Source organism: Panicum virgatum, chromosome 1K (genome assembly GCF_016808335.1).
Source record: "Panicum virgatum strain AP13 chromosome 1K, P.virgatum_v5, whole genome shotgun sequence".
Classification (NCBI taxonomy): Eukaryota; Viridiplantae; Streptophyta; class Magnoliopsida; order Poales; family Poaceae; genus Panicum; species Panicum virgatum.
The window spans coordinates 35743719-35757976 of record NC_053136.1 but is presented as its reverse complement, the minus strand read 5'-3'; the positions used below and the strand labels follow the sequence as shown (position 1 = coordinate 35757976).

Sequence of the window (14258 nt, the reverse complement as noted above, 5' to 3'; positions counted from 1 at the left end):
CAAAGCATTTGCAAACTTGTGCAAACCTTTGCACTTTTGCAGGAGCTGCAAGCCGGCCAGCGAATCATCCACTCTTGCTCTGCCTTTGCAGGGATCGTGTTGGGTTCATTCCATTTCCATCCCTGCGCCGCACCGCGCCGGGTGAGTGAGCGAGCGAGCGTGCGGGCACGGGCAGGCACCCTGCCTGACTGACGCATGGGAATAAGCGGCATGGACACAGGGGAGTGGCAGGCGGCCACATTCTACTCACCTGTTGCCATGCCATGGGTGAGCTTGGGTGGGTCGCCCACTTCGCCGGCGGCCTTGCGAGTTGAGAGGCCTCCGGCTCAGCAGCGCTATCGCTTGGGTGTCAGGGCCAGGCGAGGCCGAGCAGGGAAAGAAGATACAGGAGCCGCAGCCTCTTGGTTAGTTGGTGGCCTCGGCGTCGCCCGCACTGCCTCCTGCAGCCAAGTCTCAAGCCCGGGCGATGGCCCTGATGCTCGAGGGGTGGTCGGCCAGTGGTGGGGACGAGTGAATGGGAGCAAGCTCCCCACATGTGGATCGTTACTGCGTGTCTGCATCACCCGTGACGACTGCTCGCTCCCCCTCATTGCTGCCTTCATTTCCTTTTACCTTTTATTACAGGTAAATAATAAAAAAGTTAATTGTTTCTTTTTTTTCGATGAGCCTTTTCGTCTGCATAGAGAGCTGTGATTCTACATGCAGCTCTGTACTACAAGAAAGCACTCTGCTTTTGTGTGTGTGTGTGTGTGTGTGTATAGAATGATGATGGTATTTGTTTCAAAAAAAAAAAGAATGATGATGGTGATCTGGTTACCTCACCTGGCCATGGAGTGTGGGCGCACGCTTCTGTCAACGCAGCACCGCACAGTACCGCCCAGCGACAGCCATCGCTAATGTGTTCTTCCAGGCGCTTTCTTATCCAACCGCGAGCAGTGCAAGTGTCTTTCGGATCACTGTCCAATCCGATCGCGTCCATCGCCCGATCCAACTTGCAGGCTTGCAGCGGCCGCATTCAGCCATCGCGCATGGTTTGAGTGCCGCCAGCAAGGAAGTGGGGAGCTTTGCATAGAACGCGACAGGTTCTTCAACCTCCACTCCTAGCCATCCCAAAGTCCCAACATGACAAGCCTCTAGTTTGAAAAAAGATTTTGTGGCCTCAGAAATCTTTATGCAACAGAACTTCACGACGATAGCCTCAGCCTGCAAATTTGCTGCCCAGCAAACATCGTTACATACAAAGCATACGCCGTTATTCCTGACGAGCGATTGCTCTGGCTGTTCACAATTTACAGTGACATTAACTCGAGGATGAATTATGCATTCAGTGAACCATTCGCATAAGATCTGGATGCTGAATAGTTCAGAATCATTTCACTTAATTTGGACAGCAACGTGGTCAGTTGTCCAAAGGGTACCTACATTTACAAACTGAAGTACTGAACTAAAGCAGAATCTGCCCTAACCTGATCACCATTCTGAAGAATCAGTCAATGGTAAAAGAAAGATCAGCTGACGATATGCTGCACAGGAATATTTGATTATTAAGTTAACTCAAAGAACTCAAATTGAATTGGGTCAAACTCTTGTAGACTTTGATGTGGTTGAAGCCGGAAACTGAAAGGTTGTGCTTGCGCCATGATACGATGCTTGGATCATTGAATCCACTGCAGTCGATTCTCTAGTTAAACCTTGTTGAGCATTTGTGCTCTCAAATTGAAGATTCAGAACTCTGCAAAAACCTAAGCCCTGGGAGTTGGAGATGTTTTGCAGCCTCACAAGGCTTAAATACTTTACATGCCAAGGAGTTAGGACGCTGATGTCAAAGCAGTGGACCTTGCCCAGCATGGCCATACCAGAGTACGATTATCCCGGCAATACCAGAGCAATTATACAAGCACAGGCGGTTTCTCTCAACAAAAATCAAGCTGGTGTTCGGTAGGATCCCCTGCTATACACATATGGTCAAGAAGCTTGCCCAACATCTCATATATGGCATCTGCCTCGTGATGAGACATGTCCTCAGCAACGAATACGTGCTTTGCACTCCGCACTTCGATCCAACTGTAAGCCTGATCCTTCTTAAGGCCCTTCTCCTTCATGAGTCCCCTGACTCGACGTGCATCATCCCACTGTCCTGCTGCTGCATAAATGTTTGACAGCATGACATACCGACCACTGTTCCCAGGCTCTAGCCGAAAGAGGAACTCTGCCACTTCCTCTGCGAACTCGGTATTTCCATGAAGACGACATGCACCTAGGAGAGCTCCCCATGACCCAGCTGTACCAGGACCAATCCTGGATGGCAAATCTTTGATGAACTCAGTTGCTTCTTCCAGCTTGTGATTCCGACCAAGAGCATCTATGTAGGCAGCATAGTGTTCTGCCCTAGGTTCAAGACCATGGTCCTCTATTGATTCAAGAATGAGACGTGCATCAGATACTAGGCCGGAATGGCTGCAAGCAGTGAGGACAGCAAGAAAAGTGACATGGGTTGGCCGAACTCCAGCTACCAGCATCTCCTCAAATATGGCTAGCGACTGCTTTCCCAAACCATTATGTGAGAACCCAGTAACCATCGAGTTCCAAGAGATGTAGTCCCTCTCAGGCATCCGGCGAAACAGTGCCACAGCCGCCATTATGTTACCACACTTGCAGTACATGTCAATGAGAGCATTGTAGATAAAAATGTTGAAAGGGTCTGTACCGATGCTCCAGCGCAAAATGAAGCAGTGCAATTCCTTGCCCCGCGTGACAAGCCCAAGTTTGGCACATGCCCCCAAAGCTGACACCAACGCAAAAGCCGTTGGCCATACCCCTTGAGCTAACATCTGTTCAAACAGCTCGAGAGCAGCGTCCTCCTCTCCGTTCTGCTCATGCCCAGATATTAATGCTGTCCATGCAATCCTATCTTTATCTGGCATCATATCGAACACCTGCACTGCCTTATCAAGCCTCTTCGCTTGGCAGTACCCAGCGATCATCGATGTCCAAGTGATACTGTCCCGGATGCTGACCTGATCAAACACCCGCCTCGCATCATCAACCCTTCCAGCTTTGCTGTAGGCGTTCACCATGGCATTGGCCATGATGATGGTCAACTCCATCCCCGACACCAGCACCGCGCCGTGCATCTCCCGCAGTGGCCTCGCAGCTCCGATTCCCGCGCACGCGGTCGCCACACTGACCACCGTGAACCGGTCGATGGCCAACCCTGGTCCCAGGAACCTGTCCCTGGCGAGCCGGGCGACCAAGCGGAGAGCGTCTTCCTGCCTGCCATGGTGCGCGAGCGACGATATGACGGTGTTGTAGGAGACAATGTTGCGCGAGTCGGCCGGCATTGCGTCGAACAGGTGGAGGGCGTCGGGGAGGGCGCCCGGCCCGCGCGAGAGCGCGGCGAGCAGCGTGTTGTAGGAGTGCGGGTTCTTGTGCGGGAGGTCGTGGAAGGCGGCGACCGCCGCGGCCGGGGTCGGGAGCGCGGAGTAGAGCGCGACGAGGCGGTTGGATAGGAGGGTGTGGCTGGTGAGCGCCGTCTTGACGAGGAGCGCGTGCGCGGCGCGGCCGAGGCGGGGCACGTCCCCCGAGGAGATGGCCCGCTCCAGGAGGGACAGCACCTCCGGGACGCCGAAGCCGGCCGCGGAAGGGGGCGCGGTGGCGCATGGCGGCGGCGGGTGGATGGAGATTGCTGGGAGAAGGCGGCGCATGCGTCCCCGGCGACGGCGAGCAGCAACGGTCAGGCTGGCCCATAAACTGAAGCTGCTATACTGGGCCGTAATGGACTTTACATTGATGGGCCAAGTGAGATTAAAGAGTGGCAAGCCATACCAAGTCTGGCGGCTTGTTCGGCTGGCTGGCTGGCTGGATGGCTGGCTGATTTTGCGTGAGAGGAAAATACTGTTGGCTGGCTAGTTAGCTGGTGGCTGGGCTGATTTTGCGTGAGAGAAAAATACTGTTGTGGCTGGCTGAATCCGGCTGAATCCGCCAGCCGAAAGGCCTGGGATTCCAGAAGTCTCTGCTTGACTCACCGGCGGCGGCGGCGCGGCAATCTCCGGCGAAAACCCTACCCTGCTCCGCGCCGCGGTCGAAGGTAGGTAGGAGTGTGCCGAGAGGGGAAGCCGTGGTCGGAGCAGCGGAGGTGTCGGGATGGTCTTCGGGCAGGTGGTGATCGGCCCGCCGGGCTCCGGCAAGACCACCTACTGCAACGGCATGTCGCAGTTCCTCTCCCTCCTTGGCAGGTAAGACGCTTCGCTCGTCACTAGTTCATGCTCCTCAAAAGCTTCTCCAACGAAGTGGAATGTGCTTAGTACCTCTTGTGCTGTTCTCAATTGCGGGTGTTGAGCAGTAGTACCATAGTAAAATAGATTCCAAGTGCTATAAGTTGTGCATAGAGTTTAAATTAGGCGCCTCAGCTTCGTTTTGATTGGGTAGAAGTCTGGGGAGAGAGGCTAAGTTTATTATTTGCTTATACACGGATTATTTTGTTCATGTGCTCCCTTGCTTGTGTTGCAGGAAAGTCGCAGTTGTGAATCTTGACCCTGCCAATGATGCATTGCCGTATCCTCTGCTCTTTGAGCTCTAAAATCCACCTTTCGCTATATTTACTTCTCTCTTGTCAAATTGTGCCTTGGTATGCTGCCTGCAGTTACAATTGAAATGTCTCCTTGACAGTGCTAACTAGATATGAATGTGCTATAAACATCGAGGACCTCATTAAACTCAGTGATGTCATGGCTGAGCATTCACTTGGCCCAAATGGAGGTTTCTCCTAGACCCCTGATCTTGTTCAACGATCAAGCATGTTGATCTTGTTTATAATAATACGGTTGCTTATTTGTCATGTTAATGTCTATGTTAGGGCTTGTTTATTGCATGGATTACTTGGAGAAGAATATTGACTGGCTTGAGGGAAAATTGAAGCCTCTTATTGAAGGTGAGTACTGAGTGTGTAATAGTTCTCTGCATTAATAAAGGTCTATCGTGGAAAAGCCTCTTATTGATTGGCTTTTGCCAAGAGAAGAAAAATAATAATAATGGTCTATCTTCAACAGCAATATCAATAAGAATGGTTATATCTGAAAAGTGGAGAGCACTTTGATGGGAAAAAACTTACAAATAGATAATATCTATGGATTCGTAATTTATGTAGGGCTTTCTATGTGCTGATATATTACCGATCCATGCAGAGTTAGAATTTTATGAAGTGCATAATGTTTTTCTGGTGATTGCACCTCTGTTTATTTACAGAATACTTCTGTTTATTGAGCTATTTCTTAATGTTGAAATTCATAGACTTATAGTAGATGAGCATTGAACTCGGTAAACACTCATACTGCTCAAAGTGTACATTTTTTTTTGTTCCTTATTAACTTGGAAACCTTATCATTTCTGCAGATCACTATCTGTTATTTGATTTTCCGGGACAAGTTGAACTTTTCTTCCTTCACTCAAATGCAAGAAGTGTTATTAATAAACTCATCAAAAAGCTAAACTTGAGGGTATACACTTGTCTAGATTCTATTCAGAATATCTTAATGCTAATGAATTAATTGTTTAACCTTTGTTTTCTTTGTTCTGCAGCTGACTGCTGTGCACCTCATTGATGCTCATTTATGCTGTGATCCTGGGAAGTATGTGAGTGCTTTGCTTCTTTCGCTGTCAACGATGCTACATTTGGAATTGCCACATATCAATGTCTTGTCAAAGATTGACCTCATTGAGAACTATGGAAATTTAGGTATTATGTCTTCAATCGTCTAGCCGTTTGAGCATTTGTAGCTCATGGAATTGGATGTCCACACCATCTTTTAATTGATTAAATGTGTTCACTGTAGTATTTATTCATCTTCTTGACTGGCAGCATTCAACCTTGACTTCTACACTGATGTTCAAGATCTTTCTTACCTGCAACATCATCTTGAGCAGAATCCTCGTTCTGCCAAGTACAGGTGAATTTTTGAACAGCGAACACCTAATTTACAGTGTCAGAAAGGAGTAAATATACTCTGTTCATCTGTTGTATCTAGTATCTACTGAAAGTTTAGACAAACTAATTGGACATCTTCAATTCCCTTGATCAAATATTGAAACAAATGCCTTACTTTTTTAGTTCTTGTTCCCTTGTGAATTCAGGTTTCGTCTAATGTACCTACATAAAAATCTAATGTACTGAACTCATAGCTGCCGATTTACAGCCAGCTTAAGTTAATGGATACGTTTTCCATCTGAAAAAAAAAAAATCTTGCTGTTATATGAGCTCTAAAGCAAATGCAGAAATCTAAAAATTGGGCTCAGGATATGGGTATTGTTTTGACATATCTAGGTTGGTAGCGGATAATTCTTCATTATGACTAAACTTCTTATCCACTGATATGAACTTCAGATCCTGTAACCACTTAACAATTTGCAGCAAGATATGCTTATGTCATAAGTCATGTGCTAAGATTGCATTATCTGATTTCAATAGGAAACATTTATGTTGTCTCATCTATAACCTTTTTGCTTGAACCTGCTAACAGGAAACTAACTAAGGAGCTATGTGATGTGATCGACGATTTTGGTTTAGTCAATTTCTCAACTTTGGACATCCAGGTCTGCATTTCTCAACTTAGATTATTTCAATCCAAGTTCTCACTGCATTAGCTCTTACAAGAAATTTTTGGCCTATAGGACAAGGAAAGTGTTGGCAATCTTGTGAAGTTGATTGACAAGAGCAATGGTTATATATTTTCTTCTATTGACAGTAGTGCTGTTGAGTTCAGCAAAATTGCGGCGGCGCCTCTTGATTGGGACTACTACAGATATCCTTTACTTGCTCCATTAATACTTTCCTCAAACGTCTTTTGTCACCTTTAACTTCTTTCACTATCTTCAATGGTCTAGAAGGACATTATTGCACCACTTAGCTCTTGCATGCACAGGTACAAAATACTGATCATACAGAATAAGCATTAGACTTCCGTATAGATCATGTCCCAGCTCAGCATTAAATTTTGTGGCAAGCATGTGGTGACTGGCTGGAAAGTCAAACCACACCAAATTGCAGCCAACTAGCCAAGCATGCCAATTTATCATCAGCTTATTGTTGCTGTGTTGTTTTGTGAAATCTGGTTTCTTGTATTTGCTTCCATTTGTACTCCTGTGTTACACATATCTTAGAATAACTAACCACCCACAATACAAGAGAGGAAGAAAATAAAGTGTGTTTTTGACGAACAATGCCCCAAAAAGAAACGCTCCAGTGGATAATTATCTGTCTGTCCATGTTGATGTGCTTGCAAATTCCTTTTTTTTTCCTTTTTCCTTGACGTGTGGATACAACAGCAGCAGTGCAGGAGAAGTACATGAAAGATGATGAGTTCGTGCAACAGACAAGCAGGATGCAATGAGGCTGGCGGTGGCATCCCCACTTTTGTAGCACTACAGATGAAACATGTCATTGTGGCATATACCAACTTCCGGTTGCTAGAGAACTGTGAACTTGCCTGAACCAATGTAGCTCAGCTGTAGATGTTTTCAGAAGCTCCTTGCTAGTTGCCTGATGTGTTGTAGCATGCTGTCATCACCTTATGGAATGAACGCGAAACACCTGGGAAGAAATGTATTCCCATTGAAGGACTGTTCTCTGGAGCAACGTTTCTTTTTGCGATGAAGATCTGTTCACTGTTGATTCCACGGTTAATCTTGCACTCCTGCCTTTGTAACTCACAAAAGTGTTGCTCTGTCACACTAAGGAGAATATTTCTTGGGGAGTATGAAAATACGTTGGACCTTACCTAACCAATCCTTGGCCTATTTGTCTCCGTTTAAACTTTGTGGACAAACCAATAGAAATTGATTTTTTAGTTTGTCCTGATCCAATCTCAGATTCTTCAGCAAGTACTAACAGTTTGAATAGCTAAGTTGTCAGTCGAACATGCCAGTTTATCTAATCAACAGCCAGCTTCTCTAATCTTCTTCCTCCATCCAGTTTTGATAGATATATTTCTATATGGTATAATGACCAAGGACACCAAATGTGCTTATCAATCTAATAAATGCAACACATACTTTTTGTTGGTCCTTCAATGATTTAATTGAGAACTCATTGTTACTAGTGCTATTTATTGCCACAGTCAATGCCAATAGCAAATGTAGCTATTATTTTTAAATATTAAATTTTTTGAAATATACTCTCTCTGTTCCAAATTATAAAACATTCCAAGAATCTTGGAGAGTCAAAGCAATCTCAAGTTTAACCAAGATTATAGAAAAATATAAAGATTTATAATATCAAATTGATGTACTATGAAAATATAACTAATAAAAAATCTAATGGTACTTAGTTTATATAATAAATATTATTATTCTATTATATAAATTTGTTTAAATATAAAATTTTTTGACTCTTCAAGATTATTGAAATGTCTTATAATTTGGAACGGATGGAGTATCTATCAAAACTGGATGGATGGAGTAAAATGGTAAAGCTCTAAGAGTCCACGTGGAGTCATGGACACGACCGTCCGGGAAGCCACACTAGCTTGCACCCGCACAGGATCCGCAGCTCCACTCGCCGGCACGAGCTCGCGCTTCGGATCGTCCGACCCCTCATTAAATGCGCGGCTCCTCGTCGGCCTTGAGGCGACCGCAGGGCTCGATCGGGTCTGCGTCTGCTCACCGAAACAGCCGCAGCCATGGCGACCTGCTCGAGAATCCCCTTCGCCTGCTTCCTCGTGGCGCCGCCGCTGCTGCTGCTGCTTCTGTCGTCGTCGACAGCCCGCGCGGAGGAGGCGGCGGCGGCGGTGCTGACGCTGGACGCCGGCAACTTCTCGGAGGTGGTGGCAGCGCACCAGTTCATCGTCGTCGAGTTCTACGCCCCCTGGTACTAGTCCTCTGCCTCTCTCGCTCGCCTCGTCGCCTCCGCCGCGTCGAAAAACCGCTTGAGAAAAAGCGTGGCTGCTCAGCTTAAAGCCAAGCGTGTAGTAGTTCCGGCATTACTATTCCGGGTGCATAATTTTCGTTGGTTTCAAATTTGTACCGGCAAATTTGATCATCTCTGGTACCTGCAGGTGTGGCCACTGCAAGCAACTAGCTCCAGAGGTAATTCTTTCAGCACCACAACAAATTCTCTGAACTCCTGAAGCATCGTAGTGGAATCTGACACTTTCGTGTTGTTTGCTAACCTGTGCGTGTCATGTTACAGTACGAGAAGGCCGCGTCCATCCTGAGCAGACATGACCCACCGGTCGTTCTTGCCAAGGTTGATGCCAGCGACAAGACGAATAAGGATCTCAGCGGCAAGTACGATGTGCAGGGGTTCCCCACCATCAAGATCTTGAGGAACCAGGGGGAGAATGTGCAGGAGTACAATGGCCCCAGGGACGCAGATGGCATAGTGGAGTACCTGAAGAAGCAGGTCGGTCCAGCCTCTGTTGAGATCAAGTCGGCGGAGTATGCCACAAATCTGATCGGCGACGAGGGTGTGGTCATTGTAGGTACCACTGCTGTTTTGCAAGGTGCAGCACGTGCTATCTGAGGATGAAAACTGAAATTTACGAATGCCTTGGAATATGTTTCAGGTTGGAGTTTTCCCTGCATTTGGTGGTAGAGAGTTTGAGGGTTTCATGGCCGTGGCTGAGAGGATGAGAAATGACTATGACTTCCTCCACACACTGGATGCCAGTATTCTACCGCGAGGGGACAAGGCTGTCAAAGGACCTGCTGTTCGGCTCTTTAAGCCCTTCGATGAGCTCTTTGTTGATTCCCTGGTACAGTTTGATGCATTGTTGTGCATCAGGTGCTGATTAATTTGAAAAACATTCTCTCTCCTGTTAACACATGGTACCTTTTTCTTATTTGCAGGATTTTGACAAAGATGCACTACAAAAGTTTATCGAAATTTCTGGTTTCCCAACTGTAGTTACCTTTGACACCAATCCAACAAATCACAAATTCCTCCTCAAATACTTTGACAATGATGGTACCAAAGTAAGTTAATTCTTTACAGATGCAATCCTACTTCTATGCCATACAGAATGGTACAGCAGGACACCTTCTTGACTGTTTGCCCTGTCTATCATGATTTGGTCCTTTAACATGTTATTTGGGTCATGATGGTCTCTGTACTTGTAAAATATACAGTGTCTGTATCTGTTACTTTCTTACTTCTAGAATCTTTCATTTTATTTGCATCTGCTGTTCAACATATTAGCACTTCCTTGCTTCCCTTGTATTTCAATTTGTCGCATGAACTGCTCTCCTAATCTTGTTCAACAGGCAATGCTTTTCCTGAGCTTCGATGATGACAGGATTGAGGCCTTTAAGAGTCAGTTTTATGAAGCTGCAAAGCAATATGGTGAGAATTAAGCCCTTCGATGAGCTCTTTGTTGATTCCCTGGTACAGTTTGATGCATTGTTGTGCATCAGGTGCTGATTAATTTGAAAAACATTCTCTCTCCTGTTAACACATGGTACTTTTTTCTTATTTGCAGGATTTGACAAAGATGCACTACAAAAGTTATCGAAATTTCTGGTTCCCAACTGTAGTTACCTTTGACACCAATCCAACAAATCACAAATTCCTCCTCAAATACTTTGACATGATGGTACCAAAGTAAGTAATTCTTTACAGATGCAATCCTACTTCTATGCCATACAGAATGGTACAGCAGGACACCTTCTTGACTGTTTGCCCTGTCTATCATGATTTGGTCCTTTAACATGTTATTTGGGTCATGATGGTCTCTGTACTTGTAAAATACAGTGTCTGTATCTGTTACTTTCTTACTTCTAGAATCTTTCATGTTTTATTTGCATCTGCTGTTCAACATATTAGCACTTCCTTGCTTCCCTTGTATTTCAATTTGTCGCATGAACTGCTCTCCTAATCTTGTTCAACAGGCAATGCTTTTCCTGAGCTTCGATGATGACAGGATTGAGGCCTTTAAGAGTCAGTTTTATGAAGCTGCAAAGCAATATGGTGAGAAGAACATAAGTTTTCTGATCGGTGATGTTACTGAAGCACAGGGTGCTTTCCAGGTCTTCTTTAATCTTTAGAAACTTCAGCTATTTGCCTTTTGACTTTATAGTTCTTACATTATTCATCTGATCACTTTCTGGTGCAAACCCTGCAGTATTTTGGGCTCAAAGAAAGTGAAGTGCCCCTCCTCTTCATACAAGCGTCGACTGCAAAATATATCAAACCAACTGTGGAACCTGATCAAATCTTACCCTGGTTGAAAGAGTACACAGTAAGACCTCTGCAGTTTACCTTGCTCATATTCATTTAGAGTTCTCTTGTATCAGTGTATCAGCTTGAAGTCGATCTCCGTTGACCTCTATGCTGTTTCTCTCAATCTGACTTTGGGTTTGGGTCACGTAGGATGGCACCTTATTACCACATGTCAAGTCAGATCCAATTCCGGTGGTCAACGACCAACCTGTTAAAGTTGTCGTCGCTGATAATATCAATGATGTGGTTTTCAACTCTGGCAAAAATGGTTTGTTCTTTACACTATGACTTGTTGCTTAAGGAAGTTTTGGTTTACATACCATACCAAGTCTTTTTACTAGATGTGTGATGCTTATTTTGTTGTCATTTCAATTTTAAGAATTAATGAGTTGGATATGAATAACTGATATTGTGTTGTAGTGCTTCTTGAGTTTTATGCACCGTGGTGTGGCCATTGTCAGAAGCTGGCCCCAACCTTGGACGAAGTTGCAGTTTCGTTGCAGAATGATGGAGATGTGATCATTGCAAAGATGGTAATGTACAATAGGATCCTGCTGGAATCGTCTTTCTTCATTGCCTCACTTCCCATTTGATATATTCACGATCAGCATGCTTAACATGCATACTTTATGTAGTGCGCCTTCTGCAACCATTCTGCTAGGCTGTGTAGGGTAATAAGAAGCAGTGTGCTAATAAATTGTAAGAGGATGTATGATTGAAAATGAATTCAAGCGAATTATAATGGTTAGATTTCATTATAGAGTCTAGAATCTCAGATGAAACTGAACGTCACAGGATCAGTCAGGCATATGTTAAATTAGGGCAGTGTCTAAGTCCCAGATTAACACAATGCTTCGTTAAGCAAAAAAGTTATATTCGTCCACCACAATTCCATTTGGCTTTGCAGGATGCTACCACCAACGACATACCACCAGATTTTGCAGTCGAGGGATATCCAACCATGTATTTCTACTCATCCGCGGGAAACCTCCTACCATACGAAGGTGGAAGAACCGCTGAGGAGATCATCGATTTCATCAAGAAGAACAAGGGCTCCAAACCTGGTGAAGCTGCTGTAGATGATGTGGCAGATGAGAATGATGTCATGGAGGAGCAAGAACCTGAACCAGAGTCTGTTAAAGATGAACTGTGATCATTGTGAGTATTAATGGAGATCCTATTTCTCAAAGCCTCCGCATTTTGCTGTGCATTGGTTTGTACATAATTAATTGAAGCCTAAAAACTAAAATGCACATGTGGTTTTGTAGGAGACTGGCGAGCTTTTCACCGTGAAGAACGCTCAGCATTGTTCCTGTTCAAAGTTTGAGTAGGCGTCTTAAGTAGCAAGCCACACCGCACAGTTTCATTACGTTCAAAAAGAAAAACACCAGACAGTTTCAGGACACAGTTCAGTAATTCTGTTTTCAGGCAAAAGTCAAGAAAATTCTACAGGTGTGCTCGTTTGTAGAGAGAATACTGAATCAGTGAGCAATCCATTTCGCTGGACCTCTAATGGGGTCGTTGGGGTCCCAGCTAATGTGCCTCTGAATAAGCCCCGGGAATTAAACGCTCAGATCTTCACGTAAGCAAATGGAGATGCTCAGGTTCACTCCCCCACTCATATTCTTTTTTTACTGGGTCCATGAACTCTAAAAGTGCAGATTGAGCCCCTAACCTATTTAAGTGTGTCACTAGATGTCCAAATCGCCATTAACCAACGTTGACTACCTACGTGGACTGGCACATCCGGTCCTACATGGTCTTGGCAGTTGCAGGAGCAGAGCATATATGCAAATCACCCCCTCCCCTCCCATAAAATACTCATTCCTCCCATTTGTTTCCCGCCCGTTCATCCTCGTCGCCGGCAAGGTGGAAGGGGGTGATTAAGGCTCCAGTACAATCGAGGAGACATCCTGGGCCTTCTGTAGCCGCGATCGGGCTAGCTCTGCTCTCTTTTGATCTCCGACGCGAACTCTGGCGGTCGCCGCTCTCCGACCCTCGCCGATGACCGCTTGAAGGGCCTAAAGATGAAAAGAAAGACGCTGGTTGATTCTTGATTGGATGCTTAATTGCTTTCTGTTAAGAGGCAATCCGTTCCTCAGGAGATGAGCCAATAGGATTGCAGGGATCACATCTACTTGGATTAGCAACATAGATTAATATTAGCCATTAGATGTAATCCTACAATCACGATGTAACCTCCCTGTAAAGTTCCGTACAGACTACGCTACCTTCTCGAGAACCGACATCGCCGGAAGCGTTGTCCGTTGGGCGACCGCGTATCCGTGTCCCCGAACGGGCATCTCGCGACTCCCGTGGCGATGGTTCGCTATGTATAAATCCCCGAGATCATTCAATGGAAAAACTTGCAGTTCATTCATTCTTCTCTCGATTACACCCACGCTCAAACATGTTATCAGCACTGCCCGTCGAAGTCGAGAAGAAGAAGTTTCCGGTCGGAAAGATTTCTACGCGATAAATCCAATGGAGGAGGAAATGTGTCTAGTAGATAGTGGCACTACCAATTCTATACTAAGGGACACCAAATATTTTCAAACTCTAACTAAGAGACAAGGAAATGTTCTAACAATCGCTGGACGCGATGCAACAATAGTAGGCTCTGGCTGCGCTACTATTACACTTCCCATGGGTACTCAAATTACAATTGAGGATGTGTTACTGTATCCTGATTCAACTCGTACCTTACTTAGCTATAGAGATATTTGGAAAAATGGACTTCACGTGGAAACACATGAAGAACATAAAGAAGAATTTCTTCTCTTAATTAAAGATACCGGATATGGCAAACAACTTCTTGAGAAAATTCCCTCTTTACCATCTGGAATATATTATACATACATCAAACCCGTACCACATGTTGCCTATAAAATAATTTTTCAGAATGTTAATACATTCCAAACTTGGCATGATCGCCTTGGTCATCCTGGCATAGGGATGATGCGAAAAATTATAAACAATTCTTATGGTCATGACTTAGCTAATTCTAAGTTCCCAAACTCCTCTGATTTTATTTGCACTGCATGTGCCA

The 14258-nt window shown here is 45.1% G+C and overlaps 3 protein-coding genes across 3 annotated transcripts; 2 read left to right on the top strand and 1 right to left on the bottom strand.

The window, feature by feature from the left end:
* Nucleotides 1–822: 822 nt before the first annotated feature.
* LOC120704566 (pentatricopeptide repeat-containing protein At2g13600-like) lies at nt 823–3786 on the bottom strand. The gene has a single exon (XM_039989014.1). It carries the CDS (start codon nt 3702–3704, stop codon nt 1914–1916), a length of 1791 nt encoding a protein of 596 aa, XP_039844948.1. The 5' UTR covers nt 3705–3786; the 3' UTR covers nt 823–1913.
* A 206-nt stretch (nt 3787–3992) lies between these two features.
* LOC120704573 (GPN-loop GTPase QQT1-like) lies at nt 3993–7682 on the top strand. Its single transcript, XM_039989025.1, has 10 exons — nt 3993–4235; nt 4510–4554; nt 4679–4758; nt 4856–4930; nt 5392–5495; nt 5578–5734; nt 5858–5945; nt 6516–6588; nt 6667–6797; nt 7316–7682. The coding sequence occupies exons 1-10, from the start codon at nt 4144–4146 to the stop codon at nt 7383–7385; spliced, it is 915 nt and encodes a 304-aa protein (XP_039844959.1). The 5' UTR covers nt 3993–4143; the 3' UTR covers nt 7386–7682.
* An 860-nt stretch (nt 7683–8542) lies between these two features.
* On the top strand, nt 8543–12826 carry LOC120704560 (protein disulfide isomerase-like 1-3). Its single transcript, XM_039989002.1, has 12 exons — nt 8543–8860; nt 9048–9078; nt 9182–9469; nt 9558–9746; nt 9841–9966; nt 10255–10333; nt 10958–11016; nt 11112–11228; nt 11360–11477; nt 11630–11742; nt 12117–12367; nt 12478–12826. The coding sequence occupies exons 1-11, from the start codon at nt 8673–8675 to the stop codon at nt 12360–12362; spliced, it is 1554 nt and encodes a 517-aa protein (XP_039844936.1). The 5' UTR covers nt 8543–8672; the 3' UTR covers nt 12363–12367; nt 12478–12826.
* Nucleotides 12827–14258: the final 1432 nt, after the last annotated feature.

Coding starts and splice junctions, on each gene's coding strand:
- LOC120704560 (XM_039989002.1), top strand. CDS start 8,673: ATGGCGACCTGCTCGAGAATCCCCTTCGCCTGCTTCCTCGTGGCGCCG. Junction 9,079..9,181: donor GCAAGCAACTAGCTCCAGAG/GTAATTCTTTCA, acceptor GTCATGTTACAG/TACGAGAAGGCCGCGTCCAT. Junction 11,229..11,359: donor CCTGGTTGAAAGAGTACACA/GTAAGACCTCTG, acceptor TGGGTCACGTAG/GATGGCACCTTATTACCACA.
- LOC120704573 (XM_039989025.1), top strand. CDS start 4,144: ATGGTCTTCGGGCAGGTGGTGATCGGCCCGCCGGGCTCCGGCAAGACC. Junction 6,589..6,666: donor TCTCAACTTTGGACATCCAG/GTCTGCATTTCT, acceptor TTTGGCCTATAG/GACAAGGAAAGTGTTGGCAA. Junction 6,798..7,315: donor CTTGATTGGGACTACTACAG/ATATCCTTTACT, acceptor ACGTGTGGATAC/AACAGCAGCAGTGCAGGAGA.
- LOC120704566 (XM_039989014.1), bottom strand. CDS start 3,704: ATGCGCCGCCTTCTCCCAGCAATCTCCATCCACCCGCCGCCGCCATGC.